At 37.2% G+C, this 27,739-nt stretch overlaps 2 protein-coding genes across 15 annotated transcripts in view; one reads left to right on the forward strand and one right to left on the reverse strand.

Annotated features, from left to right (window-relative positions):
• AP4S1 (adaptor related protein complex 4 subunit sigma 1) overlaps positions 1-27,739 on the reverse strand; it is a 99,781-nt gene that overhangs the window by 25,635 nt on the left and 46,407 nt on the right. The window lies entirely within an intron of this gene.
• HECTD1 (HECT domain E3 ubiquitin protein ligase 1) overlaps positions 1-27,739 on the forward strand; it is a 61,336-nt gene that overhangs the window by 9,319 nt on the left and 24,278 nt on the right. For 4 of the 14 annotated variants that reach the window (XM_074542715.1, XM_074542721.1, XM_074542723.1 and 1 more), the window contains exons 3-25: positions 8,233-8,467; positions 9,369-9,596; positions 12,173-12,454; positions 12,741-13,029; positions 13,342-13,418; positions 13,507-13,605; positions 13,931-14,045; positions 14,598-14,772; positions 16,087-16,225; positions 16,418-16,588; positions 17,678-17,900; positions 17,989-18,033; positions 20,406-20,681; positions 20,785-20,861; positions 22,273-22,407; positions 22,641-22,787; positions 23,096-23,190; positions 23,566-23,692; positions 24,616-24,750; positions 24,837-24,976; positions 25,452-25,775; positions 26,193-26,359; positions 26,539-26,715. In XM_074542715.1, the coding sequence (XP_074398816.1) occupies positions 8,233-8,467; positions 9,369-9,596; positions 12,173-12,454; positions 12,741-13,029; positions 13,342-13,418; positions 13,507-13,605; positions 13,931-14,045; positions 14,598-14,772; positions 16,087-16,225; positions 16,418-16,588; positions 17,678-17,900; positions 17,989-18,033; positions 20,406-20,681; positions 20,785-20,861; positions 22,273-22,407; positions 22,641-22,787; positions 23,096-23,190; positions 23,566-23,692; positions 24,616-24,750; positions 24,837-24,976; positions 25,452-25,775; positions 26,193-26,359; positions 26,539-26,715 (3,878 nt within the window). Of the gene's footprint in view, positions 1-8,232; positions 8,468-9,368; positions 9,597-12,172; positions 12,455-12,740; positions 13,030-13,341; positions 13,419-13,506; positions 13,606-13,930; positions 14,046-14,597; positions 14,773-16,086; positions 16,589-17,677; positions 17,901-17,988; positions 18,034-20,405; positions 20,682-20,784; positions 20,862-22,272; positions 22,408-22,640; positions 22,788-23,095; positions 23,191-23,565; positions 23,693-24,615; positions 24,751-24,836; positions 24,977-25,451; positions 25,776-26,192; positions 26,360-26,538; positions 26,716-27,739 lie in introns of all 14 variants that reach the window. The other 10 variants (XM_005479858.4, XM_074542726.1, XM_014266429.3 and 7 more) reach the window with 7 other exon arrangements.

Genomic DNA, 27,739 nt, shown 5'->3' on the forward strand with positions numbered 1-27,739 from the left:
GTACTGGAATGAATACAGGATGGAATTGTTAATTCTTCAGTTTAATTTTATTGGCCTGGGCTGTGGTGGCAATTAAGAGTAGGGATTCAGAGTTGTGCAAGTTTTAATGTTTTGTAATTCTGGAAAAAGTTCCTAAATTGTCAGTTAATTTTTTGCCTTTTCTGTGCACATTTAAAATACAGTGTGGTGTGTCTGATGTCTTATACATAGTGGTGTTTTCTGGGCTTAATTTGTATTGTAACAGTGTTCTATGGAAACGTGTTTTGGTAATGGATCCAGAAGAAGACATACAGGCAGTGCAGCTGTGTGGGTTTTCTTGTGGATGGTCTGCATTACTCTGCTGTTGGTTTTGGTTCATATGTGAAAGCAAAACAGTCTTCCAGGGAAAGAACAATGAAGGGAAAGGCTGAGATCTCTTCCCATAGAAAGAATTACGGAAAGGAAAAACAAATTATCAAAAATGAGTTGAAACGACTTTTGCTTTAAGAAAAATCAGTTGTGCAGGATGTTCTTAAGTTTCAGAGTTGTGTGACGTGTTGCTGTAAAAGCTTATCTGATAAATTTTTCTTCAAAAACTGTTACTAATGGGAGTTAACTTCAGTATTTTAGTTTTTATTTAAAATTAATATGTACTAAGTAGTGTAGACACATATAATTCCTTGTTTTCCCACTTTTAACTGGTTTCAGCAGATGGTATGCATTAAAGATCCAGCCATTGCTGGCAGGCAGCTGAGCTTGGTTTTCTGCCACAAGTCACATGTCTTGGACCAGGCAGCTTCGCTGAAGGCTTCGTCACATGCCAGGGGCTCCGCATCCACTGAATCCAGCGGTTACTTTGGAACTGAGTAACACACCCTAATGCTAGCAGCACTTGTTAACTGTTGTGGGGATGAACTGAACTGGTCTTTTTTCCTTCCTTAAGTTCCTCAAGTTGTTTTTTTTAAGCGTGGCAGTAGTGTAGTCTTCACTATTACTGTTTCTGTTTTAGCTAAGGATTTTAAGTGCATTAAAATATGAAATGTAATTACAGAAATGAGTTTACAGTGCCTATTTTTACTTCCTTGGTATCTTTTTACATTGGCAAGCTGTAAAATCAGCTGAGTCACTTCATTAGAGTTTAAGGGATTAGCACTGGCAGGAGCTTACTGCTGTAGCTATTTAAGAATTTTGTATCCGTATGGATATTTCTGTTCCTAAAGAGGTGGGTGTGTGTGTAAATGTTCAGAAGTGTGTCAGCATATGGAGTTATGCTGATTATAGTGCTGTAAATTCTGTAGTAATTTAATTATTCTGACAAATTTTCTTAGTCTTTCTTGACATCAAGATGATTATGATATTTGGAAAATATTTTTAGGTCATGTATATTTTTCGCAGAGAAAGAATGCATATTAAAGGATTCATGTTTTATGGTTTTTACTACCTAATAACTCACTTTAACACTGAAAGTATGACTATATTTGTTTAAATATAAATTATACTGAATCAGTACTTTTCAATGTGCTTTATTTCTTGATGTCAGTACAGAATGCTCTAGTACCCTAATCTTAATGGATCATAATATAGATGGGAAATATTGATGAGGAATATTACCTATTTTGGGCAAACCTATCTTCCAGCAAGATCTTTGAAACATGGTGGGTGGAAAACTTGGAAGATAGTAACTAAGAGCAGCTCTTCTCCTGGAAGTACAGGAATAGAGTTCAGTGGACATTGAGAGCTGCAAGACTTAAAGTAATTAGCAAGAGCTCTAGTGTGGGTTGCAGAGTAACCTCATTAACTTGAAGTCGGTCTTTCACTAAGGAGTAACGCAGAGTGACCTCATTAATTCACTAAGTAGTCCCTAATCAGTCTTCTAAAATACACATTTGAAGCACTTTAGGAAGTGCCTAATGTGGTATTAATACAGCCCCCTAGAAATAAAAATCTAAAAATATTTTCCTTTCATTTTCATGTTTATTAAAAGAAGGGCCTAAATGGAAACCTGAACTTCAGAGGTATTGCCATTATTTTCTGATTTGAAAGAATAAACACAATTAAAGAATAGCTTTTTCTGTAGTAAAGAAAACTAATCATCTTTTTGCTAGTTTCACTGCAAATAGGTAATTGTGAACAGTGATTCTTTGCCTACAACTTTAGGAATTTTTTCTGTCATAGTTTCTTTTTTTTCTGAGGTACTACTTTTAGTTAATATGTGGTCTGGATAAAAGCAGCATGTGAACCCAGTTTCGATATTGGAATGGTTTAGAAATTATGCACTTAGCCTTTTTTTTACCTTGGTGAGTGTTGATCCTTGCAGTAATGGCAGGTTTATTGGTGTATTTTTCTCTTGGAAATCAAAAGTATCATTTGTCAGTAGATGGGAGTGTACTAAAAGCTGACCATTGGTTGCTATCCTGTCACATCACTTCATTCAGTGCTGTAGCTTTGATCTCAGTTTCCCTTATGTCCCAGGAAGTTTTGACAGCCTTGTTTTTCTCATGTAGACTGTTTCTTAAAGGTGAGTCCAATGTTCAGCCTGTGTCTGTGTTATGGACACTCCTGGAATGTTTTGTTTTACTACCTGTCAAAATACAGTTTCGTTCTGAGCATAGCCTTAGTTGGAACAGAAATAAGGTCTGTATTACTATAGGGTCCTAGTATTCCTCAGCCAATATTTGAAGCAGTTTTAGGTCCTTTTGATTTGTTTTGGACTACCTAAGAAAGCCAGTAAGGATTTACCTTGGAATTATGGTGTAATAGTGATGCATACATTACATGATTTGTCTGATTCACTCTTTGGCTCCTGCTGATGTTGACTGTATTTGCTTACTTGGTGCTTCATTAAAAAGAGGGGCTGGTCCTGAGAAGGTGCTGTGCTTGGTCTGTTTGCTAGTATTGCTTCCAGGTAAGCTGGGGATTTCTCTTCCCTCTGCTGCCTTTAGTTATGCTTTAGTGCCTTTACTTGGGATTGGATTGAGTGAAGACTTGAGGGCTACTCTGAAAACCTATTTTCACAGTTTTGAGGTATGAAGACCATCCACTGAATAAAAGCAACACTTTTCCTCTCTTTTTATTGGTCAGATGCCTGCACAGAGGAAAACCCAGTGGAGCTGCCTCAACAGTAGGGAGTGGCATACTTTGGGCATTGGCTATACGGCTCTGATGATGTTGTACCTCATCTGTCATTGTGGGGCTGGTGTTCCCACCTAGCCCTGCTAGTGCTTTCTCTGGCACTACTCACACAGGCACATTCTTCTCCCTGAGACAATGCAGAGCTGATGCTTATGGTTTCAGCCACAGGAGACCCATGTCATCACTTAGGGCAGATTTGGGGATTAAAGGAGGATCACTGTAATGCTGACCCGTGTGCTTTTGTTTGTATGCAGTTATTGATAGAGAAGTTAGCTACAGCATCAAGATTGAAGTCCCTCAAAATGACAGCTAGGCAATTTTATACTGTAATTTTTTAACCACCCGTTTGAGAAGATCATGGCTGGAGCACCAGGGATGTGTTCATGTATCCTTCTTGCCTGCTATTACAGGCATCGAGACTGCGTGTGAATGACACAACTGGTACTTGTAGTCTCTTGTTTTCAGGAACTTTACACCCTGGTAAGGCCTGAGGGAACTTCAACAGGCCAAAAGAATCTGAACTTATCTGTATGGTCTGTGTGTGCTTATGAGTGTAATCTGTAGATCTCCAGAGGAGACTCCACAACCTTTCTGTTTGTAATTGCCAAGTCACTCTCCAGGAGAAGTCATTGCAGTCCCAAGTTACTAGAAAAAGAAAATTTTGAAAAGGAAATATTGTACCCATCTGTAAAGGTGGAAAGGAGGATCCTGGAAACTACTGCCCAGTCAGCCTCATCTCTGTGCCTGGGAAGGTCATTGAACAGATCCTCATAGAAGCTGTGCTAAGGCATATGGAGGATAGGGAGGTGGTTTGGGACAGCCAGCATGGCTTCATCCAGGGCAAGCCCTGCCTGACCAACCCTGTGGTCTCCTGTGATGGGGTGACTGTCAGTGGAGAGGAGAAGAGCAACAGATATCATTTCTCTGGACTTCTGTGTAGCCTCTGACAGGCTTCCTCCTAACAACATTCTTTCTAAATTGGAGAGAGAAGGGTTTGCTGTGTGGACTGTTAGATAGATTAGAAATTGGTAGAATGGTCATATCCAGAAGGTAGAGGTCAATAGCTCAGAGTCCTGATGGACATCAGTGACAAGTGGTGTCCCTCAGCGATCTGTTTTGGGACCAGTGTTATTTAATATCTCTGTTAATGCCATGGACAAAGAGATTGAGTGCACCCTCAGCAAGTTTGCAGATGGCGCCAAGCTGACTGGTGTGGATGACAAACCTGAGGGGTCGGATACCCTTCAGGGCAATGAACAAGGTTGGGACGTGTGCACAAGGGATTCTCAGGAGGTTTAACAAGACCAGGTGCTGGTGCTGCTCCTGGGTTGGGGCAAGCCCCAGTCTCAGCACAGGCTGGGGATGAGCAGCCCCAGAGCAGCCCTGCCCAGAGGCACTTGGGGGTGCTGCTGCCAGAGAGGCTGCACATGAGGCACCATGGGCACTGCCAGCCCAGAGAGCCAAACGTGCCCTGGGCTGCATCCAGAGCAGCAGGGCCAGGGAGGGGATTCTGCCCCTCTGCTCTGCTCTGCTGAGAGCCCCTGCAGGGCTGCATCAGCTCTGGGGGCCAGCACAGGAGGGACAGGGAGTAAGTCCAAAGGAGGGCTATGAATGGAGGGATGGAGCATCTCTCCTATGAGGAGAGGCTGAGAAAATTGAGGTTGTTCAGCATGGAGAAGACAAGGCTCTGGGCTGACCTAATTATGGCCTTCCAGTAGCTGAATTGAGCCTACATGAAAGCTGGAGAAGGACTTACAAGAGCATGTGGTGACAGGACAAGGTTACTGTAGGGGGTTGACCCTGGCTGGGTGCTCACTGATCAAAGCCACTCTGTTGTTCCCCTCTGCAGTCGGACAGGAGATAGAGAATATGATGAAGGGTTCATGGTTGAGATAAGGTGTGGGAGAGAGATCACTCATTGCATACTGTCATAGGAAAACCAAAGTTTAATTGGGGATATTAACTGAATTTATTGCTAACAAAATCAAAGTAGAATAATGAGATGTAAAGTAAATCTTAAAAACACCTCCCCTACCCTTTATTCCTTCCCAATCTCTACTTCCTTCCCCACCATTAGTGAAGGGAGATGGGGAATGAGGGTTACAGTCAGTTTATCAGTCATTTTTCCTGCTGCTGCTCAGGAAGAGGAGTCCTTCCCCTGCTCCAGTGTGGGGTTCCTCTCATAGGTAACATTCCTCCAGGAACTTCTCCATCCCCTGGGCAACAGTTCCCCCCAAACTGCCATGTGGGTCCCTCTTCCATGGGGTGCAGTCCTTCAGGCACAGCTTGCTTGAGTGTGAGTCTCCTGGGTTGGGAACCATCCACCCAGGGGATGGGTTGGGCATCCATCTGCTCCAGTTTGGGTCTCCTCCGTGGGCTGCAGGTGGATCTCTGCGTCCCTGTGGTTCTCTATGGGATGCAGGGGAATCTCAGCTCCAGAACTTCCTGCCCCTTCTCCACCTTGGTGTCTGCAGAGCTGTTTCTCTCACATGTTCTCACCCTGCTTTACTTTGGCCACAATTACATTTGTGCGATGACTTTTTTTTTTCTTAAATATGTTATCACAGAGGTGTTGCCGCCATTCCTGATTGACTCAGGCTTGGTGAGCAGCAGGTCCATCCTGGAGCCACCTGGCACTGGCTCTCCAGGACATGGGGGAAGCTTCTGGCAGCTTCTCACAGAAGTCACCCTTGTAGCTCCCTCTGCTACCAAAAGGTGGTCACACAAACCCAATAGTTTTCCAGAGAGGCTGTGGATGCCCCATGCTTGGAAGTGTTCAAGGCAAGTCTGGGTGGAGCTCTGAGCACCCTGGTCTAGTGAGAGGTTCCCCTGCCCATGAGGTCCCTCTCAACTGAGGCCATTCTGTGATTCTGTAATGAAGCCTGATTTTCTTATGGGGAAGCTGGAAATCATTCCTCTAAGTCAGAAAACAAAGGTACTGACAGCAAGTGGAGATTGTTCTGTACCCACTGATTGAAAAAGTGGTCTCTGATTAGTGTAGCTAGAGGTTCTGGCAAAAAGGTCATTTTAAAACACCCTTAATCCATAAATTTGTGCTAGAGAGCTGTGCTTTTATAGGGACAGCACTGCTGATAGAGTGCACTGGCATCTGTGTGCTGACAAAGAATTCAGTATAAGTGATATGCTCTTAGTAATTTAGTATTTTACTGCGTCTGCTGGGTAATTGGCTCTGGTGGATAGGTGATGGAATTTTAATTCTTTAATTTTATTTAAAAAAATACAGCTGAGTTTCTTTTGTGATGTGCTTTGTAAGCTGTTAAATCATAGAAAAAATGTAGGTTTTAGATTTGCTAAGTATGGTTTTAACTTTCTGCAGCTGTGTGGCCATCTAAGAAAAATGCTTTTACTAGTATTAAAATAGACAGTGGAGCTCACTGCCTTCCACTTGGTATTATATGTGTGGGTTTGGTTTGTTTGGGGCTTTTTAGGATTTGTGTTTATTGGATTTTTCTTCTTGCAATATAGTTTGAAGAACATTGCTCATAGCAATGTTTTAGTGATCTGCCTGGTATTGCATAAAATTCAGTATAAAAGATCCACCACCAAAACCCTTGAATACATTGTCCACTTGTAATTTTATATACTGAAATGCTTCTTGTGTCATCATATGGTGGTCATCTAATAAGGAGTACAAATTTCAGGCCTTTTATTCCCCCCAGTGGATAATGTCTAAAATACAAAGTTACTGTTTAAACCCTCCTTAAAGATGTAGAGTTAAATAACAGATTTCTTAAGAACACCAGACAGTATAGGCTGAACAGGCCAATATAAGTTTTACATTTGTGTTTGAGCTTTACTGAAGCTTCACTTATTGATTTGTCATTAAGTATTGTTGGGTAATGTATTTAATTGTCAGCCAGCATTATTAGTTACTTCACAAAGCATGGTAAGATCTTGAAGGAAACTATTAGCATTTTGCTGTCCCAGGATTTGGTGTCTGTGTGAGTCACTGCATACCAGATGGGATACTGAATGACCTCTGAGTCTTCAGAATGATTCATCAACAAGTACTTCACCTGTCTTCCACACTAAAAAATATGTTGTTATTCTTTCTTTTTTGGATTTAGAAAAGTTTTAGGCCAGCTTTTTCAAAACTGAAGCCCTACTTGAAGGAAAAGTTGCAATATTTGCTTCCTGTGGATTTAGTCTGTTCTCCTACATCTAGGGTTGAGGTATTCAGCTATTTTGACTACTGTTACAGCATCTATCCCCTTCACTTAATTCCCCATTACCTTGGAAGTGCTTTACCACTGTGGTGAGCCATCATAATGCTAAGTTTTGCTAAATATTCTGCTGGAAGATAAATTGATGTGAAATATAGCTCAATGACTTAGAACTTCTGATCCAAATCAGTCTTAGCCACATCTGTTCTAATAATGAAAAGTATTATTTCAGTTTATAGTCTGTAATGTTAAGAGGAATAGAAGGAGGACCATTACAACTTGCTTTTTTTGTATTGAAGTTTTGGGGATATTCTTCACCATTCTTGCATATGGAAATGAGGCTAACAATAAAAAGGAGAGCCAGAGGCTACTGAGACGTGGATATGGAGAGAAAATGCCGTGGACGCAAACTACATTAATTAAATACATTCTCAGTGTGATTAAGGGGAAATAATGAGGCAGGGGAGGAGACTGAGATAGGATAAAAAGGCAAGGGAAATAACATAGGGAAGAAGGACCACTCAAAATCAAATTATGTATTAAACCCAAAACCTTTGTATATAAAATTTCATGATTAAGTAGCTATTAATCATCATGAACCTTGAAGCACTTTTAAAGAAACATGCATTCTGTTTGGTGACGTCAAGTTAATCCCAGAAAAAAATCCCAACAGGATGAATTTTTCCCCTGTATGACTGTAAAATTTCAAGATTATCTTTTTCTACTGGATTCTTAAAGCAACATCTTTTCAGATTACCTATTTGAATTTTCATGTGTGTATGAGATGTAGGGATCTAAATGAATGTTTTGAACCAACTCTCAACTAGTTGAGCAGATTATGTGTATGTGGAAAGCGTTAATGTGGGAGTGTATTAAATTGCTTAATGTGAGAAGTGTGCACAACATAGTAATAATGTGGTGTGGTTTTTTCCTGCAGATGCCCTCCTCGAACTTTTTTGCCAGCACTGTGCAAAATTTTTCTTGATGAAAGTGCTCCAGACAATGTACTGGAAGTAACAGCTCGTGCCATAACTTATTACCTGGATGTGTCGGCTGAGTGCACCCGTAGGATTGTGGGAGTGGATGGAGCTATCAAAGCACTTTGTAATCGTTTAGTAGTTGTTGAACTTAACAACAGAACCAGCAGAGATTTGGCAGAGCAATGTGTGAAGGTAAGTATACTTAAGAACCTCTTGTTTTTAAGGAGCTGGATAATTTGCTATTTCCAAAGAGCATCCTCATATTCCAATCCTTTTTTTAATTAAAATGTGATAAAAAGATATGGACTATGACAAAAGTGTACATGCTGATACTGCTGCTTATCCTTACTGTCAGTCTGGTGCTCTTCACAGCTCAAATTTTTTTTAAGAAATGTATAGAAAAGTAAACAAAAAATATTAGAAGGAATTTCTTGTTTGTCTTCTGTGACTAGAATGCTAATGGAATGCCAAGGGCTATTTTTATGCTACCAAAGAAATGAAGAATTGCACCAGATACTGATAGATTGTCTGGTGTAAAATAATTGTCTACTACCTCTTCAATAGCACTAGATACAGCTCCCCAGCACCCTTGTGAAGTTTTTAGAGAAATTTAGAAGACCTTAAATCTCTCATTTAAAGCATAACTTATGGCCATGTGGTAGCATATAGTTGGGTTCTTGATTACCATGGCATCAGAATTTATGCAAGTATTTCCTATTTACTGTATCCAGTCAACTCAGAAATGCATCACTGGGGTAATGGTGCTCTTACAAGTTTCAAAACTTTCAGTTGTGTGTTTCTCCCAGGATGAGAATTTTATTATCTACTTTCATGAGCACTTGTTATGACCATGCCTTTGGGGAATGTTCTTGTATTGGCTCCCATATTTTTGAAGAAAGCTGTAACTACTAACTACTAGAGTACTGGGGGCTTTGGCCTCTTTTGGATGTTGAGGAAGAGGGTTGTGGTTTTTTTTCCTTATTGTTTAATTTCCTTAACCAGTTCTGTAGATGGGTATAAGTATCTGACTATGGATATAAATAACTGACTTTTTGTGTGTAGTTTATTAAAATTGAATTTGTTTTTGGCATAGGTGTTAGAATTAATCTGCACCCGTGAGTCAGGAGCTGTGTTTGAAGCTGGAGGGCTGAACTGTGTTCTGACATTCATTCGTGACAGTGGACACCTTGTTCATAAAGATACTTTGCATTCAGCTATGGCTGTAGTATCCAGACTCTGTGGCAAAATGGAGCCTCAGGATTCTTCATTAGAGATCTGTGTGGAATCACTGTCTAGTTTATTAAAACATGAAGACCATCAGGTAATGTAATAGTTTGCTCAATGTGCTGTGAATTTAACTTTCAGTATGTTTAATAAAGGAATGACTAGGTAACTTTATACAGCCTCCCTAATGGTATGTTTACATAGGAGTTGTTATATTTGGGTATTATGATAGTTTCCTTTATAGTTGTAATGATAAGAGAATAAAAAACACTCCTTAGTGTTTGGCTCCAAGTGCTGATGTTTGAATATAATCTTATTTAACCTCTGAAAACTGTATTGAAAAATATCTTGTAACTTTTTTCAATGCATTTTGAGACAGTTTCTGAAGTAATTATTGTACTTTAACTGTTCCTCAGTCATTACGAGATTGAGCATAAGTAAGAGGCAAAAATTAATTTGGTTTGTGTTTCTTTTGCCAAACTAAGAGAAGCAATAAGAACATCCATAGTCAGTGCTAAAGTATTACACTGGAAGCCAGCTTAAATCATACGAGTAGAAATACTGTTCCACTTCTTTATTGCAGTTTTAACTTACTTCATCTCAAGCTTCTAACTTGAGCTGAAGTAGTCCTTGTAAAAATCTAGAAAATTAATTGCAGAGGTTTTTTTATCTTTCTACTGGTAGAATCCTTTTGTGTATGTCATATTATTGCTCTGGAATAGCCATTTAGCCAAATTCTTGCTGTAGCCTGGCCAGGCTTCTTGTCCAGACTCAGAACTGAGTCCCCATTTTACTCTGACCTCTGTCCTCATTCCTTTCTCTACATGCACAGATCCAGCCTCCAGTCTGGCTTATTAAGCACAGCATATTTGGGAAACTAAATCTCTCTGCCTGTGAGATAATTTTTTTAAAATATATTTTTAGGTTTTGAAAATTTTCAGGGGGCTGTCATACACTAAGCATTTCAGAACAAGCTATCATGTTTTTAGCCATTAAATAATTTTATTAATACTCTAATCATCTGAGGCAAGGTAATCTTGAAATTCAGACCATTAAGTCTGTACTATTTTAACTGTTCCCCAATTTATAAGGTGTTAGAGAAAAGCACTTGCTGGGGCTGTTGGAGATCTGAATGAGAGTTCAAATTAACTTAATTGTTCAGCTGCTAAGCTTAGAGATGAGCATGCTTATGATGGGACCCAGATGATAGAAAATATATCTGTCTGGTATCCTTGAGAAATAGGTTACTCATGAAACAAGCCTCAGGATTACAGTGGATGTTGGATGTGTATTATGGATTTGTCCAGTAATGTCCCTTTTCAAGTTTGTTGCTCCCTACCTTGTCCTTTTACACTGCTGGGTTTGGTCACTTTTTGTGCAGGCTGCCACTTAGTAACACCACTTGATGGATAAGTTCAGGCCAGATGCATGTGGCCCCAAGAGCAGCTTATCTATAATTTTGGGTTTTTAGACTTTGTGTTTCACTTGCAGTTTGGGAGAAGAAATGTAAATACTTTCCAAGTACTCATTTGCTTTGTAAGTACATTCCAAGTACTCTTTTACTAATGCCACTAATGCAGTGTGTTAAACAAGTGATCTTTTTTGTGTATTTCTGGCAGCTGTTAAGATACAGAAATACTGAGTACTTGCAATTTACATTAGGATTGGCAGAATTGTTTATCTATGTTGTCAAAGAACTGGAGCAAGATGCCAGAGGATGCGAACAGTGACTGTTGCACATCAAAGAAAAAATCCAGTGCAAAAGAGTGCTGATAATGCAGAATATTTGGCATGTACAGACCATACCAGAAGTCAAGAAACTTAATGGAGAGTTAAGATTTTTGTCTTCCTGAAGTCTGGCTAATACTCCAGTCTTGTTCTGTGTGTTCACGAGTAACTGCCTTGAAGTCCTTGGTCTGTGATAGCAGACAGTTGTTTTGAAAATGGACTGTGAGTTGACATTTTGGGGAGTAAGAACTGTAGTGATTCAGAGTTTGGTTTGAGAATAGGTATTGTGGGGCTTTTTCTACTATTTCTTGACATCAGTCTGGTTTGCTCCTGCACATCTTTAAAGGCAAATGTGCCTGAAGCAAGTTATCTCGATGGGCCGGTGCAAACCTCTTGATCTGAAACACTGAGACACTTCTAGTTGTATAGATGGATGTTGAAGGCAAAACCTTCCTTTATTTTTAGTATTGACATGAAAAGGTGTTGGGTCCTTTCCTGGGCAGTTGGCCAGCAGTAGTTTTTGCTGAATTGTTAAGAGGATCACCAGTAAGCCGTGTTTCCACAGTGTCACTGGAGTTTTTAGTGTGCAGTTGGTTGGTTGGTATTTTTTTCCTTCCTTTAGTAACAATCCTAAATTTGGAAGTTTGTATTTTATTATCACAAAAATTCTTGCATGTCCCTGTGTCTGGTGCACAGTGGATAATCTGCCTTATCCAAGAGCAAAATTTCCTTTTCCCACTTTGTCCTATTTTTAGGCTTGTTCCAATTGAAAACTTTATTGTGCTTAAGAGAAGTATGTAGACCTTTAAATATAACTTGAATGATCAAGCTTCATGGGGAAATCAAGTTCTTTTATGTGGTCTGTATTCTTGTGGATATCCTCTTAGCACCTTCTCACCTTAAGTTAAAGATATTTCATTGGTTTTTCTTGCACATCTTTCTTAGGTTTCAGATGGAGCTTTGAGATGCTTTGCTTCATTAGCTGACAGATTCACAAGGCGTGGAGTTGACCCAGCCCCATTAGCTAAACATGGATTAACTGAGGAGTTGTTATCTCGCATGGCAGCTGCTGGTGGGACAGCCTCAGGACCATCTTCAGCTTGCAAACCTGGACGGAGTAGCACTGGAGCACCATCTACAGCTGCAGACTCTAAATTAAGTAATCAGGTGTCAACTATTGTAAGCCTGTTGTCAACCCTGTGTAGAGGCTCTCCAGTAGTAACACATGTAAGAAATCCTTTTATGCTACAGCTTTTTGTTTTCATGGGGCTTTTCCCTTTGTATACTTCAATATATGCAAGATCTATGTTGCTATTTTATAGATAGATATACATACAAATATTTATAGATAATATTTTTAATAGATATACATATATACACACACACACATATGTGCACACATATGTACATGTAAGTTGCTTTTAAAGAGGGGTAAAAAGGAAACATTTCATATGGAAATGAAACCCAATTTTGATAGTATTTTCTAAAGCCCTGTATATTTTTTATTGTTCAGACTTTTAATTATTTCCAGGATCTCCTAAGATCTGAGCTTCCAGATTCAATAGAAAGTGCGTTGCAGGGTGACGAGCGATGTGTGCTGGATACCATGCGGTTAGTAGATCTTCTTTTGGTGCTACTGTTCGAAGGCAGAAAAGCCCTGCCAAAATCCAGTGCTGGATCTACAGGCAGAATCCCAGGATTGAGGAGACTGGATAGTTCTGGGGAACGTTCTCATCGGCAACTGATAGATTGCATCCGCAGTAAGGATACTGATGCACTGATAGATGCAATTGACACAGGAGGTAAGCAAAAATACTCCAAAAAAGAAATTATATGCTTGCTTTAGCTTTAATTTTTGTAGTCTGAGTTGTCACAACAAATGCTGAGGTAGTTAATTGAAAATCATTATGTACAAGTTGGCTTACTTTGTTAAATACTCAAGTGTTGTTAGTAATCACACCTATGCCACCTTTTTATTGCAATTCAGAGCATAAATGCTTCTCCAGAATTACTGAGGACACTTAATTTTTTAAGACCTTCTTTTTATTTAAAGAATACTGTTGAACTTTATGGTTGTGGGAACTTTAACTATTTCATTTAATTTTGTCTTTCAGCTTTTGAAGTAAATTTTATGGATGATGTAGGACAAACTCTTTTAAACTGGGCCTCAGCTTTTGGAACTCAGGAAATGGTAAATTAGATTTATAGACCCTTAAGAAGTTGCATTATTTATGTAAAGGAAGATAAAAAAGACTGGTTTCCTTTTTCTTATCTAACAGGTAGAATTCCTCTGTGAAAGGGGTGCTGATGTTAACAGAGGTCAGAGGTCATCCTCATTACATTATGCAGCATGTTTTGGAAGACCTCAGGTAGCAAAGGTATGATTTAAGCTGACTCTTATGAACCATTACCTGCTAACTTTTCATCTTGCTCTATTCAAAGTGTCTTCAATGCAATATGCTGGACACATGCACTCTTAAATATTTATGTGTTCTTTATAGTGTTTATCAAAACAAAGATTTTTCATTATAGGGCAGTAGGGCAGTAATGAATAAAAGTAGTTTATATTAGCTCTACAGATATAAAAAGCACAGAATACTTACAAACATGAGAACACTGTAGGAGTGATGTATGAAAAGCACATTTGCTACTTTGGAAGAAGAAATGCAATTTTTTTTTATACATAAAAATATTTATTCTTAGACTCTCTTACGACATGGTGCAAATCCTGATTTGAGAGATGAAGATGGGAAAACTCCTCTGGACAAAGCTCGGGAAAGGGGGCACAGTGAAGTAGTAGCTATTCTTCAGTCTCCAGGTGAGTGCAATATTTAAGTCTGTAACGCTATAGTGGAAATGCTGATATGTGTTAAGTTATGCAGTTATAATAATTTTGCTCTATTAAGGTTATTTAAATAAATAAATAAAAGGAAAATAAAATGTGACTTACCTTCCTTAACCCATAAAGTATGCACAAAAACATTAGTATTTTAAGATGATGTTAAGTGAGGGGAATTACCTAAGAAATAACTGAGCAGGCTGAACAGTACCAGTTGTCCTGCTCTTCAGCTGTGGGATCAGGCTAGGCTGGGATTTTGTTGTGGATTCAGAGCTTGTCAGCCTTGGTAGCTTCTCTAATATCCTTTCTGTGTGGGAACTGCACTTTCCCTGTTCCTGAGAATTCTGGTGCCACAGGTGATACTTGCTATTAAATACTTTTATTCAAGAAGTCATGCAGATGTAAATTTTATATTTTTAGGAATGCATGTTAATGTTCAGGTACTTGGATATTAGTAAAGAAGACTTGGATGTTTAGATGGTGGTTTGTTGACTTTTGCAATTGAATGTGTTGGGGGAAAATATTTTCCAGGGGATTGGATGTGTCCTGTCAACAAAGGGGATGAGAAGAAAAAGAAAGATGCAAACAAGGATGAGGAAGAATGCAATGAACCCAAAGGAGATCCAGAAATGGCACCCATATACTTGAAAAGACTATTGCCTGTGTTTGCACAAACATTTCAACAAACTATGTTGCCTTCAATAAGGTAATATTATCATGAGGGACAGTTTCTTAATACGTGCTTAGGAAAGCCAAAGTAAATCTAAAAGTTCAAGTAATGCTAGTGACAATACGTATTTGAATAGAAGTGATTGTTTGGGAAGTGTTGCAAGAGTGATTTTTACTTAGCACTTTAAACAAAATTTTTTCCTTTCTGGTGAAGTGATGTGTTGGAAAAAGCCTGGTTAGTCATGGGAGAGCAGAGCAAATTCCTGACTGTAGCAGCACAATGAAAGAATGCTATGTTCATACAGTATGTTGTATACACTGTGCATCAGGATTTGGTTACAGTTGTTTGTAGCCACTGTAATGAAAGCTGTAATTTAGTAGAGGAAAATGAATAAAATAATGTCAAGATGCATTAACTGGAAAATCAGCAAGACTACAAAAAGCTATTTTAGAAGGTTTTAGGAGCCTTACTTAACAGTGTATTAACTGGACAAGATGCTGCTTCTAATTCTGTTGAATTGCAGAAATGTAATCTAATTTATTACTTAAAAGGAAATACTGTGCATGGCATAATGCTTGTGATAAGTTGCATCTGATCATAACCATTTAGCCTTTTATATTACAAATATGACATTTATTCCAATGTCTTATGTTCCCAGTGTTTACAGGTACTTTGAGTGAAAATGCAAGATAAAAAGGCCTCTAGTAGAGACAGACTCCACTTGAGCTGATGATAGAAAGCTTAAACTAGGTTATTTAAAATAAAAAATAAGAAACTATATCAACAATCTCTGTGTGATTAATCGTTGCAGATTGTGCAAAGTAATTGGCTCTCTACTTGAAAGTTATATTAATGAATCAGACTTTTGGAAGATGGTCAGAAAAATTCATCTTTAACCCTACAGGAGTGATTTCCTTTCATATTAATTATAGTTCTTAGTGTGGAAAACTGCCTAATCTAATAACATGTTTAGAGTTAAAAGATAAAGGGATCTCAAAATATGGGAAATATATGAAAGGCTGAATACTCTGAGGGTGACAAAGTGTGCAGAAGTGAATTGCCAGCACTAAAAGTGGGTAAAGACAGGATGTAGAGTAGGTTTGCTTAATAAAAGGTTGAGGAGAAAAGTGTATGTCAGAGTGATAGTGCTATAAAATCAAAAAATACCAGAGGTGCATTATTCTTCAAGATAATCCAGAACTTAGTAAGAGTAGTACAAGAACTGAAACAGGTTAAATTTCTTGTGTTTTGAAAACATGCATAAATAGTGTACAAAAGAAGTCTTATCTTGAACCTTTTTGCTTGCTTTATAACTGTAAGAACCTTTTTTTTTTCTATGATCTTTTACAGGAAAGCAAGTCTTGCACTCATTAGAAAAATGATACATTTTTGTTCTGAGGCGCTCCTGAAAGAGGTTTGTGACTCTGATGCTGGCCACAACCTGCCCACAATACTGGTTGAGATAACAGCTACAGTGCTTGATCAAGAGGTAGGAAGAATGAAAATGTTATCCTTTGTGAAACTAGTACAGAAAAAAGGATTTACACTAATTGATTCCAAGTATTTGTTAATAACTAACCCTAAACATTTTACAGTGTTCATCTGTGACCACATGTGCAGTTCAGTGTGTAAAGTAACAAGATCTCCTTTCTTATTTTCTTTTCATCCCAATGTTTTGCAGGATGATGATGATGGCCATTTGTTAGCCTTGCAAATCATAAGGGATTTAGTGGATAAAGGTGGTGATCTTTTTCTAGACCAACTGGCTAGACTTGGCGTAATTAGTAAAGTGTCAACTTTGGCGGGACCATCATCTGATGATGAAAATGAAGAGGAGTCCAAACCTGAGAAGGTAAGTGTGTGGAATTGATTTATTTGCTTTATTTGTGACTGTAAAACTGACACTTCTAGTGAAATGTTTATTGTTACAAAAATGGCCAGGGCTAGGGAATTAGGATATTAAATTAATGCTTATTTTATACCACTTGTTTTAACAATTTTCTTCTCTACCTTCATTTTCTGTTAGCATATTACTATCTACTGAGTTTTCCTATTCATACTTCCCTGTGATCAAGTTATTTGGTGCTTGATTTTACCTAGTGTTTGGAAAGTGACTGGTAAACGAAATGAGTCCTTCCTAAAGTATTTGTGTCAGAAGTGTATCTCTGTTGATGCCCATGCATTAACTAGTTTGAGATGTTTTAAATGTTGTTATCAAATATGTTAAAAATATAAAAAAGAAAATAATTTTCTGCATAATGAAAGCCATGTGTATTGAAGTTATTTATCAGTTTCTAAGTCTTATTGCCAGTCAGATGAACTGAATGGATAACAGACTTTTTCTGTTACCAATTCAATTAAATTTATAGATAAATCTTAAGTGTGTAGTTCAACTTTTTTACTGTGGGGTTTGGGTTGTCTGGGGTTACTTGGAGGGGTGCTGGTTTTGTATTTTAGCGGTTAGATATTAAAAGTCATATGGACATGGCCCTAGATAACCAGTCATATGTGGCCCTGCCTGAGCAAGGGTTTGGACTAGATGGCCTCCAGAGATTTCTTCCAACCTCAATAATTTTGTGCTTCTTTTCTCACAATTCAAGTTTTGAACAGAGGCAGATGTTGCAGGCAGTAGGCCATTGCTATTGTTGAGTAGATAAAGCTGTATGTGAAAGGAAACTTCTAGGAAGTATCTTATTCTGTTAAAGAGTACTTTTAAGGATATGTTTTATGGGCAGAAGTAGTATAGTTCCTACACTTTTGGTTTGAATAAGTCTTCTCTCCTAAAGAGAGAGAATCTCCTCCTTTAAAAAATGTCTGTGGTGCCTTTTTTTATGTTTGTTTGTGGGGCAGTTTTTTTTTTTGTTTGGGTTTTTTTCCTCTTCTTTAAATGGATTGGAGATTTTTTTGGTTCTTGTTATTGCTTAATACAATGTTATTGCAGGAGGATGAACCACAAGAGGATGCTAAAGAACTGCAGCAGGGTAAACCATACCACTGGAGAGACTGGTCAATCATTAGGGGAAGGGACTGCCTGTATATCTGGAGTGATGCTGCAGCCCTGGAGCTATCTAATGGTAGTAATGGATGGTTCAGATTTATCTTGGATGGAAAGCTGGCCACAATGTATTCCAGTGGGAGCCCTGAAGGAGGATCTGACAGCTCAGGTAGACTTTTTGTAATTCAAGTCCAGGTTAAGTTTTGAGACTGTTACATTTGTTTATATAATTTGATTTGAGCTATTTTGTTTTGCAGGAATTGGCTTACTAAATAGTAAAGGATGTAAACAGGTGGAAGGTGGTCAGTTAATTGTGATGCATTTTATCAGATAGCATGTGTCCATAACTTGACTTTCTTGGTGAATTGTGTTAAGTAAACATCTTGCCAGCAAAAGCGTATTAACTTTTTGTTTTGATTCTTCTCCATGCGTACTTAATTTTTTCACCCCAGTCATTAAAAGCACTTTGTAGTGGCCATCCCAGGAAAAGCAGGTTGAGATGGTGATTTGTTGTTTGCTTCTAGCTAGCAGAATGAATTTGCATGTGTTTGAAGACAAAGTAATGGAAAGTTTCTCATCGAGATTGGGAAACAAATTACAATGTCTTAATTGTTTGTTGGAGAGAGGATAAGGGAACAGACCTTATGCACTGGCAATGCACAGCTGGTTCTGATTTTCTGTACAGAATACACAACTTGTTCTGGATGCAGAAACAACCCTCCTTTTATTGTTTCATCTTTTTTTTGCAGCAGTTCATGCATTTATGAACCTGCAGGCATAAAATGCTTTGCAATATTATGATATTTTCAATGAGCCATTGACTGAAATAACAGAACATATTATGATTCAGGATGGAAATGAAGTGCTAATGACTTCATGCATCAAGTTTGGGGCAAGAAGACAAAATGCAATAAAATGTTTCTGATCGTAATGCAGTTGGAAACCACTTATAGATTTATTGGTTTTTTTGGTCAGAAAATGTGACTTTACATTCTTTTTAATAAGGTTAATGTCTTTAAAGGTAAATAAGTCCTGTGTTGAGATACTTGTTTATCATACAGTACAGTTTTAAGAAGATTCATGAAGATAATTTCTTAAATTCTCATACAATTCTTAAAGTCTCATTTGGCATTCCCTGGATGCTGAATTTTTTGGTTTTCACTTCCCAATGGTCAAGGCAAGGGGATGAGACTATTTCTGTATAAGATGAGTGGAATGGTGACAGCTCAGATGAATTTGGACTGAAGAGAACTTAGAGGAAGTCAGTTTGAGCATTTAAGATGTTACTTCAAATCAGTCTTTCAAAAAAGATTGCATAAATCCAAAGTTTTTTAAAAGATACCTAGTCTGAATATCATGAGGAAAAGGAGCTAAATGTAGGATTAAATGAGGCTTCTTAAAATATGTACTCAGACATCTACTAAGATTGCTGATGTTGCAGTGTACTTTGCCTGAACTTTAACCATGAGCTCTAAGCATGTGCAGCAGCCTTTTTTACTTGAAAAATTAATACTTGTTAACTAAAATGACTACAGTACAGTATAGGCTAGAATGGTATCAAGTCCTGAACTGTACTATATGTTCTGCTGTCCTAAATCATTACTGATCAATCTTGTGGAATACTTTTTAGTAACTTCACAACTGGCAAGAGTATAGAGGGTTGAGTAGTGACATCTGTTAGTGTGTATTGCATGATGAAAGTTGGGGTGGATGGTCAAATATATATACTGTGAACATTTTGGAAGGTCTGTACTCACCCCTCTCCACATTAACTCTGTACTTGTTTTGTTTGAATTTGTAGAAAAAAAAAATTCAATGCAAAAAGTGAAATTTAATGGTAATTCTGAAGCTTTTAGTAAGTCTCAAAATTTTGTCCAAATTTATTCCCAACCATGTAGAAATATAGTACTTTCAGTGCAATGTGCTATATAATAAATGTATTAAAACATAATTGTAGAAATCTGAAAACATTTAACTAACAGAATTTTCATCTTGCATATCAAATCTCAATTATTTTTATAAGCCTTCTCTGTATATGCTATGAAATTTAAGCAGTAAAGAATGTTGTGCCTCGAGGGCATATTTATTTTTGCATAATTTTGTGTTATAACAAAAGGGCATATTTAAAAAGCCTAGAGCTTGTCATTGCAGCAAAAGGCAAACAGAAATAATCTTTAATGAGGTGCTTCCATTTTTACTTTAAATGGAATTTTTGAAGCTATGTACTTAGCATTTTAATGATTAAAATACAAATATATAATTTAATGAAATTTTTCATTAGTGATATTATGATATTTTAAAAATTTCTTATTTCTGAAAACCCACTTTTGAGAATAATTTGTGCTCACCATTCTGAGACCCATATTTCAAAGACTAAAAATTTATTCTGAATTTCTTTGATCTTCGTATTATAATTGTAACAATGAATTAATACATCTCAATTGCATCTCTCAGAAAGAGTTGCATTGTTGCATTGCAGCTTTGATGTGATCATAGAATAAATCACTGTTGAAGTACAGAAATATACTACACAGAAACTTAGGACACTTCAAGACCCTTAATTTCAAAGTTAATTTTGCATTGAATGTACTCAGTTGTTTTACTCTTGAAAAAACTTCTGCATAATGATAGAAGCAATTGTTGGAAAAAACCAAATTTGTTTCTTTTTAAATAGAAAGTAGGAGTGAGTTCCTTGAGAAGTTGCAGAGGGCTCGAAGCCAAGTAAAACCATCTACCACAAGCCAGCCAATTTTATCAACACCAGGGCCAACTAAACTTACTGTAGGAAACTGGTCACTGACCTGTTTAAAAGAAGGAGAAATTGCTATTCACAATTCTGATGGTCAGCAAGCTACAATACTGAAAGAAGACCTGCCAGGCTTTGTGTTTGAATCCAACAGAGGAACAAAGCATTCGTTTACAGCTGAAACTTCCTTGGGTAAGTATGTAGGTATGTGTTATGTGCAGGTAGGAACAAGTGTGTGTGAGAGAGTTTTATTTGTTGCTTTTCATAGCTATGAGAAAATGCAACTTTTCTAAAATATATGTTGCAGGGTCAGAATTTGTGACTGGCTGGACAGGTAAAAGAGGAAGAAAACTGAAATCTAAACTGGAGAAGACAAAACAAAAGGTTGGTAATCTGTAAATTTTATATTTAAAATTTAATTGAGCTTGTTTTATATTATAATATTTTTAGGGAGGTTTAGTTTCCTCTTAGAAGATTAAAATCTCTGATTTCAATGAGATACAATTTTATGTGAGACTTGAAGGGGAAAACATTAACAGGAGCAAAACACTTCTTTGGGTGATTTTATCCAAAAGTCTTAGTAAACTGTGTGCTCCTTTAGAGGAAAATTAATTAAAAAAAAAAAGTAGGAAAATCCAGTCTTCCTGACTTGCATTAATTCTTTAGGTTTTGTGGTTTGCTTTTTATGTCATTATGCTACAAGAAAAGATGTTATAATTGATACTACAGTTGAGCCAGAGGCATATAATACTTTTCTTCATTTAGGTACTAATTTCAGCCTGGATTCAGTGACAGGGTGCTGGAAGTAACAGTCTACATTGTTAAAGTCTACACTGAGTTGTGGTAGTGAAGCAAAACGAGTAAACGCTCTCATTTTAGATATCTTTAAAATTCTTCTTTCTCCTCAAAATGAAGGAGAAAAAGGAGGAACTAAGAAATCAAGTATTAAGCTCTTTACAAAAAAAACACAGAATAACAGTGCATTTTGTGATCCGCTTATGCCAAGGGCTCAGGCTGGTCTTTAGTCTTTATCTGTCTTGCAGTTTCTAACAGTGCAGCCAATATATCCTGTGCCTTATATCTGCAGCATTTTAGGACATATATCTTAGGAAATGTGACACTAAGATATTGAAAGCTGAAATACTGTGTGTGAATGATAATATGTGGGATGATAAAAGAAAGACAGTGCTCTCTTATGCCTAAGATTGTACTGTGCTGTTCTAAAGCTTATGTAATGTATTATTGTAGCGCATAGAATGATTATAAAAAGGAAAGATTTTTGGGGAAATTTCTTACAAAAGAAAGATGTTGTTTAATCAGAACTTACTTAATCTGTATTTTGTGTGAGCCAGACTTTGTAGAAAGAGTAATTCTTACTAAAAGAGGTTGTATAGGGACTTAGTGTGAATTGGTTTAAGGAGTGTTGATAGAGCATTCAGAAACTGTATTAAACCTGCTTATCTGTACATTTAAAAATATTACCTGATCCATGATACCGTTCTAAAAGAAAGATTGACAGACTGAGAATCATACCTTTTCCTACTACCCTTATGCTGTAACTTAATACATAATGGTAAGTTTAATTTCTGTCAATAAGATTTTGTGTATTTCCATTTATTTCTCCTGTACCTTTGTCTTTTCACAGCCCAACATTTTGTGATGCACATGGGGTTTTATGCTTCCCTATTTGCCTGTTGGGACATAAAAATAATGACCAAGGTTGTGATATCTGGGAGTGTAGTAATGATCTCATGACAGTAAGGTCTGACTTCTGATTATCAAAATCCATTTGTAGGTGCGCACTATGGCAAGGGATTTGTATGATGATCATTTTAAAGCTGTTGAAAGTATGCCTCGAGGAGTAGTTGTAACACTGAGGAACATAGCAACACAGTTAGAGTCTGCATGGGAACTTCATGCAAACAGGCAGGTAAGTGTATCTCCTTTATTTTTAATGTGTGACATCAGTGGAAATCAGATAATGTTCAGATTAGTCTGTCATGATGTGATGCAGAGTCATGAAGCAGAGATAGCATGTCTGAGATGTGGGGAGTTTTAATGCATATATTTACCTAGTTAGGTACTTTGCTAGGACATGATTTTTCAACTGAAGCTAGTGGACAGATTACTTTGTTTCATGATAATGATCTTTTTGCATTTCAGTGCATTGAGGGGGAAAATACGTGGAGAGATTTAATGAAGACTGCTCTGGAAAACTTAATTGTACTGTTGAAGGATGAGAATACTATTTCTCCATATGAAATGTGCAGTAGTGGCTTAGTTCAATCTCTGCTGACAGTTTTAAACAATGTAAGTTTATAGACATAAGTGTTTAAAGAAAAACTTCCTAATAAAATGAAGTTAAGACATGTGCATAATGTAAAAGATCTGTTATAAATTTGTCTTTTTCTGGTCTTGGTGAAAATTTGGCAGACTTGCTCCAGTTACTGGACTACCTATTGAAAATAAGATATTAGAGTAGATGACTAGTTTGAATGAAAATAAATCAGCTCTGTTCAGGTCTAATGGCTGATGATTAGCTTTGGGATTGGGATTTCAGTGAGACTACATAGATGTCTTTGCCTGTCTGTAACTTGCTTTTTTTTTTTTCCTCCTAGAATGTTGATTTGGATGTGAAACAAGACTGTAGTCAACTGGTAGAGAGGATAAACGTTTTCAAAACAGCATTCAGCGAAAATGAGGATGATGAAAGGTAAAAATAATACCAAACCAGGAAAATCCTCTTTGAAATTTTGAAGCAGTATGGTATGTTTAAAATAATTTAAAGAAAAAGTATCTGTTCTTTCCATTTCAATGGAATAGAAAGTTGATCTTGAAAGACAGCATCTAATATTGAAGTAGTAATTGAAAGTTTTTATCTCTAAGAGTTAATGTATAGAACATCTATTGACAAAATAAAGGTGACTTGTTCATCACTGTGCAGATTAGTGTCTTTCTTACTGTGTGTAACCATGTGACTAGAACAGATCCCATCAATTGAAATAGCGTGCTGAGATAGTTTCCTCAGGTGGATCCTGTTTTCTGAGATACTGTAACATTTTTTCTTTGTTTTGTTTTGTGGTAACAGAGTACCTGTTCTCTTTCACAGTCGCCCAGCAGTTGCATTAATTCGGAAGTTGATAGCAGTGTTAGAATCCATTGAACGGCTACCTCTCCACTTGTATGATACACCAGGATCCACGTACAATCTTCAGGTAAATGCACAGTGATAACAGCATATCACACTGAGTGGCGCTCAGCTGAAAGTTACATGTTGCACACCTTGTCTGCAAGAATCACATTCTTATAGATGTGGGTAGAATTAGGTAAAGACCAAGCAAATTTTGGCATCTGTTTCCTCTAGCGCTGAAATGCATGGCTGTTCCTCTACTGTCACTTAAACACTGTGAGGTAAATTTTGACTGAAGAGATAATGTGTTCTTTGTTTTGTCCTCAAGTATTGTCTCTATAAAGGAGCATGCCCTCTAGTTAAAGAGCACGTTACTGAGATTACGAGACAATTATTAGTAAGAATGGGGATAGGCTTTAAAGGATCATGTCTATGGTTCTGTGTTCAATTGGTAATGCAAGATGCCTCCAGGCTCAGCAACTTGTTCTACAGGAAACTTGGCAGTTTGGCTGAAAATATTACTTGTTTTTTCTCAGTTTGTGTGGAGTCTTAATTTTTTTCTATTTGAAAGCACAGTTCAGAGTTTTGCCACATGGGTAGGGAAGTATAAATATTTCTGGCTTGATATTAAATGTCTAGCAAATAGTTGAAAAAAGTTGCGAAACCACTCTTGCTGTTCAGTATTTTTGAAAATAGTTTTCAGTTTCTATATTATTGTATTTGCTAGTCAACAAATAAAAGCTATGAAGACATAGGAAAAGTGAGAAAATGTTACCTGAGTGTGTAATTGACTTCCACATTGTCATTGTAAAGAATTGTTTGGATATTTGAAGAAAGGTAGTACTAGGAGATGACTTTTTAAAGCATTTCATTAGAAATAGTGCTTAAGTTAAAGCAACAATGATACATGATAGGCCACTAAAACAGCTGTAGTGAGATACACTGTTTTTATTAAAATCCCAAAACCTACACAGGAAAGCCTAGATGAATGTTTAGCTGTTCTTTCAGATCCTGACAAGGCGCTTGAGGTTTCGTTTGGAACGTGCCTCGGGGGAGACGTCTTTGATAGATCGAACTGGGAGAATGCTCAAGATGGAGCCACTGGCAACTGTTGAATCTCTAGAACAGTATCTCCTGAAAATGGTGAGCTGCATAGCACACACAGAGTTCACAGGGAATACTTATATTCTGCTTCTTTAATATTTGACTTTTTTTTCTTTCATATGTAGGTAGCAAAGCAGTGGTACGACTTTGATAGGGCTTCATTTGTTTTTGTACGAAAACTACGAGAAGGTCAGACATTTGTGTTCAGGCATCAACATGATTTTGATGAAAATGGAATTATTTACTGGATTGGAACAAATGCAAAGTGAGTTTTTCAAAGCTAGATGTTTTAAAGCCAGACACAATAAACTCTAATCCATGAGGCAGGATGGGGACAAGGAATTCATAATGAAATGAAATCTGTTATTTCTTAGAAGTGGGAGATATATTTTAATCAATAGAATTAAATTTCTTTTGGATCTGCTTAAATAATAGAAAACTATGAATCACTTGTGTTCAGAATTTGTTTTATGCTTCCATAAGAAGATGGAGTGGGGAAGTTTGGGTCTTTATTTTTGGTTGCCATGGTTCTGTTTGATTTTGTGGTTTGTTTTTTTTTTCTTTGCTACAGTGTTTTAAAAAACACAAAGTGATGTTTGAAACATATCCAAAATTATATTGATAATTTTGGTGTGAGAAACTCAGCTGTTATATGCAATTTACAGTAAATGTCAACTATTGCTCAAACTAGGTTTTTTATTTAAGTAATAATTGAACAATATATTTCTCTTTAAATACAGAACTGCATATGAATGGGTAAATCCAGCAGCCTATGGATTAGTAGTGGTTACATCCTCAGAAGGAAGAAATCTGCCTTATGGTCGTTTAGAAGACATCCTGAGCCGTGACAGCTCAGCTCTCAATTGTCACACAAATGATGATAAGAATGCTTGGTTTGCCATAGACCTTGGCCTTTGGGTCATTCCATCAGCCTACACATTACGCCATGCTCGAGGTTATGGACGATCTGCTCTCAGAAATTGGGTTTTCCAGGTATCTAAGGATGGACAGAACTGGACTACTTTGTATACTCACGTTGATGACTGTAGTCTCAATGAACCAGGGTATGTCAGCGTATTTTATTACTTTTCTTAAGACTCAGTGCAGTTAAAAATGTACTTGACTGTAGACTAATGTAGTGTGTACTGTGTTTGTAATCATGTATCTATCTAAAGAAGTGGTAAGTGATACATATTATCAAGGATGGGCTGGAGAATAAGTGATTCACAGGTTTTCTGTGTGGTTCAAATAATGATGTTTGTGCTTTTTCATCACTGTAAATTTTGCATTTTGTTTTTTAACAAAATCATAACGCCTACACTCATCTGAAGTTTGCCCTGGTGTTAATAGGTTTATATATCTTGTAGTATGCATACATGATCAGTGTTAGGGTTTTGCTTGCTTGGATGTTAAGGTTTTTTGGTTTTGCTTTTTTCTTTATTCCTGTTACCTACCAACACCCCTTTCTAATAAACTTAAAGGTCTACAGCAACATGGCCTTTAGATCCTCCAAAAGATGAGAAACAAGGTTGGAGACATGTTAGAATAAAACAGATGGGAAAGAATGCCAGTGGGCAAACACACTACCTCTCCTTGTCTGGATTTGAACTTTATGGCACTGTGAATGGAGTATGTGAAGATCAGCTGGGTAAGAAAAAGAAATGTATATCCTACTTGCTCTTTTAAAGTGCTAATGAGCATACCGTATTAAAAAAAGCGTGAAAAAGGAGGTTAACTTTTGCAGTTGAACTTGCTTAGAAATAAGCTCAAAATTATTCCCTGTATATTCCAATACTTTCAAGTGTTTTCAATTTACATGTCTTGTAGGAAAAGCTGCCAAAGAAGCTGAGGCAAATCTGAGAAGGCAGCGACGTCTGGTCCGTTCTCAGGTGTTGAAATACATGGTTCCAGGAGCTCGTGTAATCAGAGGAATTGATTGGAAATGGAGAGATCAGGATGGAAGCCCACAGGGGGAAGGCACTGTTACAGGAGAACTGCATAATGGTGAGCATGAATTGCCTGAATTTTGTTGTTGAATCACATCTGTCACATGATTGCATCATGCAGAATGGGTAGCATTAAAGTACTTCCTTTGTAATGCCTTGATAAAGTTGATAAAAGTTCAAATACTTTGGAGGGAAGAGGCTTAAAATACTACAGCTGTTGGGGTCCATTTGTGAAATTCCATTTGAGTGCATGAAAAAAATTCTTGCTGTAAATGAAACTTTTATACAGTTTTGGTTAATAAAATATTAAACTGTTATTCAAATATGAAACTGTTATTTAGACATCTATTACAAACTATATGAAGGTGAGTGATGCAAAGTGATAAGTTAAGCTTTGGGTCTGCAAAATCTATAATTACCTTCCTCATTTCTTCTAGCTGAGCATTTGCAATATTTTTCTTGACTTTTGTTATATCCTGTACCTTTCCTACCTTGCAAGCTTCTTTGGGATCAAGTTTTTGTTTTTGAGTTTAAGCGTGAAAATTTATTAACTTAAGGAGCAAAATAAAAACCTGCAACAGCCAGGGAAGTCAGTACTGAGAAAGTTATTGAAGTGGCTCCAGGAGAGGTGGTGATCTTGTCAGCTGAACATGCTTTCCACCATTTCCCTGCTCTTCCCCCTATTTTGAGGTATATAAGGCTTGTCTTGTTTCTGAAGCACCTTCAGCTACTTTTAGGTTCATTTTTAGCTAGACTTGAGAGTTTCTTCTAGTTAGTTGAGTTGTCAGCTCTCAAACATGGAAAAATCTCCCAAGTACAAATCCTTAAAATGATTTGTAACTGAACTTTATTTAGCTGTTCTATACAGCTTGTGGGGAAGTCTTCCATCATCAATATATTTTTCTTATCAGATGCAACAGTACCCATAGCTACATTATAACTTTGAAGACTTTAGGTATTATTGGTGAGTAGTATTCTACCAAAGCAGTGATTTTATTACTGTGTTCCAGTAAAACTTCCCCATTTAATCATAGGTAAAATTGAGGTTCATTTATCAAATGGTGATGCCAACTCATCTCATT

The sequence above is a fragment of the Zonotrichia albicollis genome, chromosome 6 (assembly GCF_047830755.1).
Source record: "Zonotrichia albicollis isolate bZonAlb1 chromosome 6, bZonAlb1.hap1, whole genome shotgun sequence".
NCBI classification, from domain to species: domain Eukaryota; kingdom Metazoa; phylum Chordata; class Aves; order Passeriformes; family Passerellidae; genus Zonotrichia; species Zonotrichia albicollis.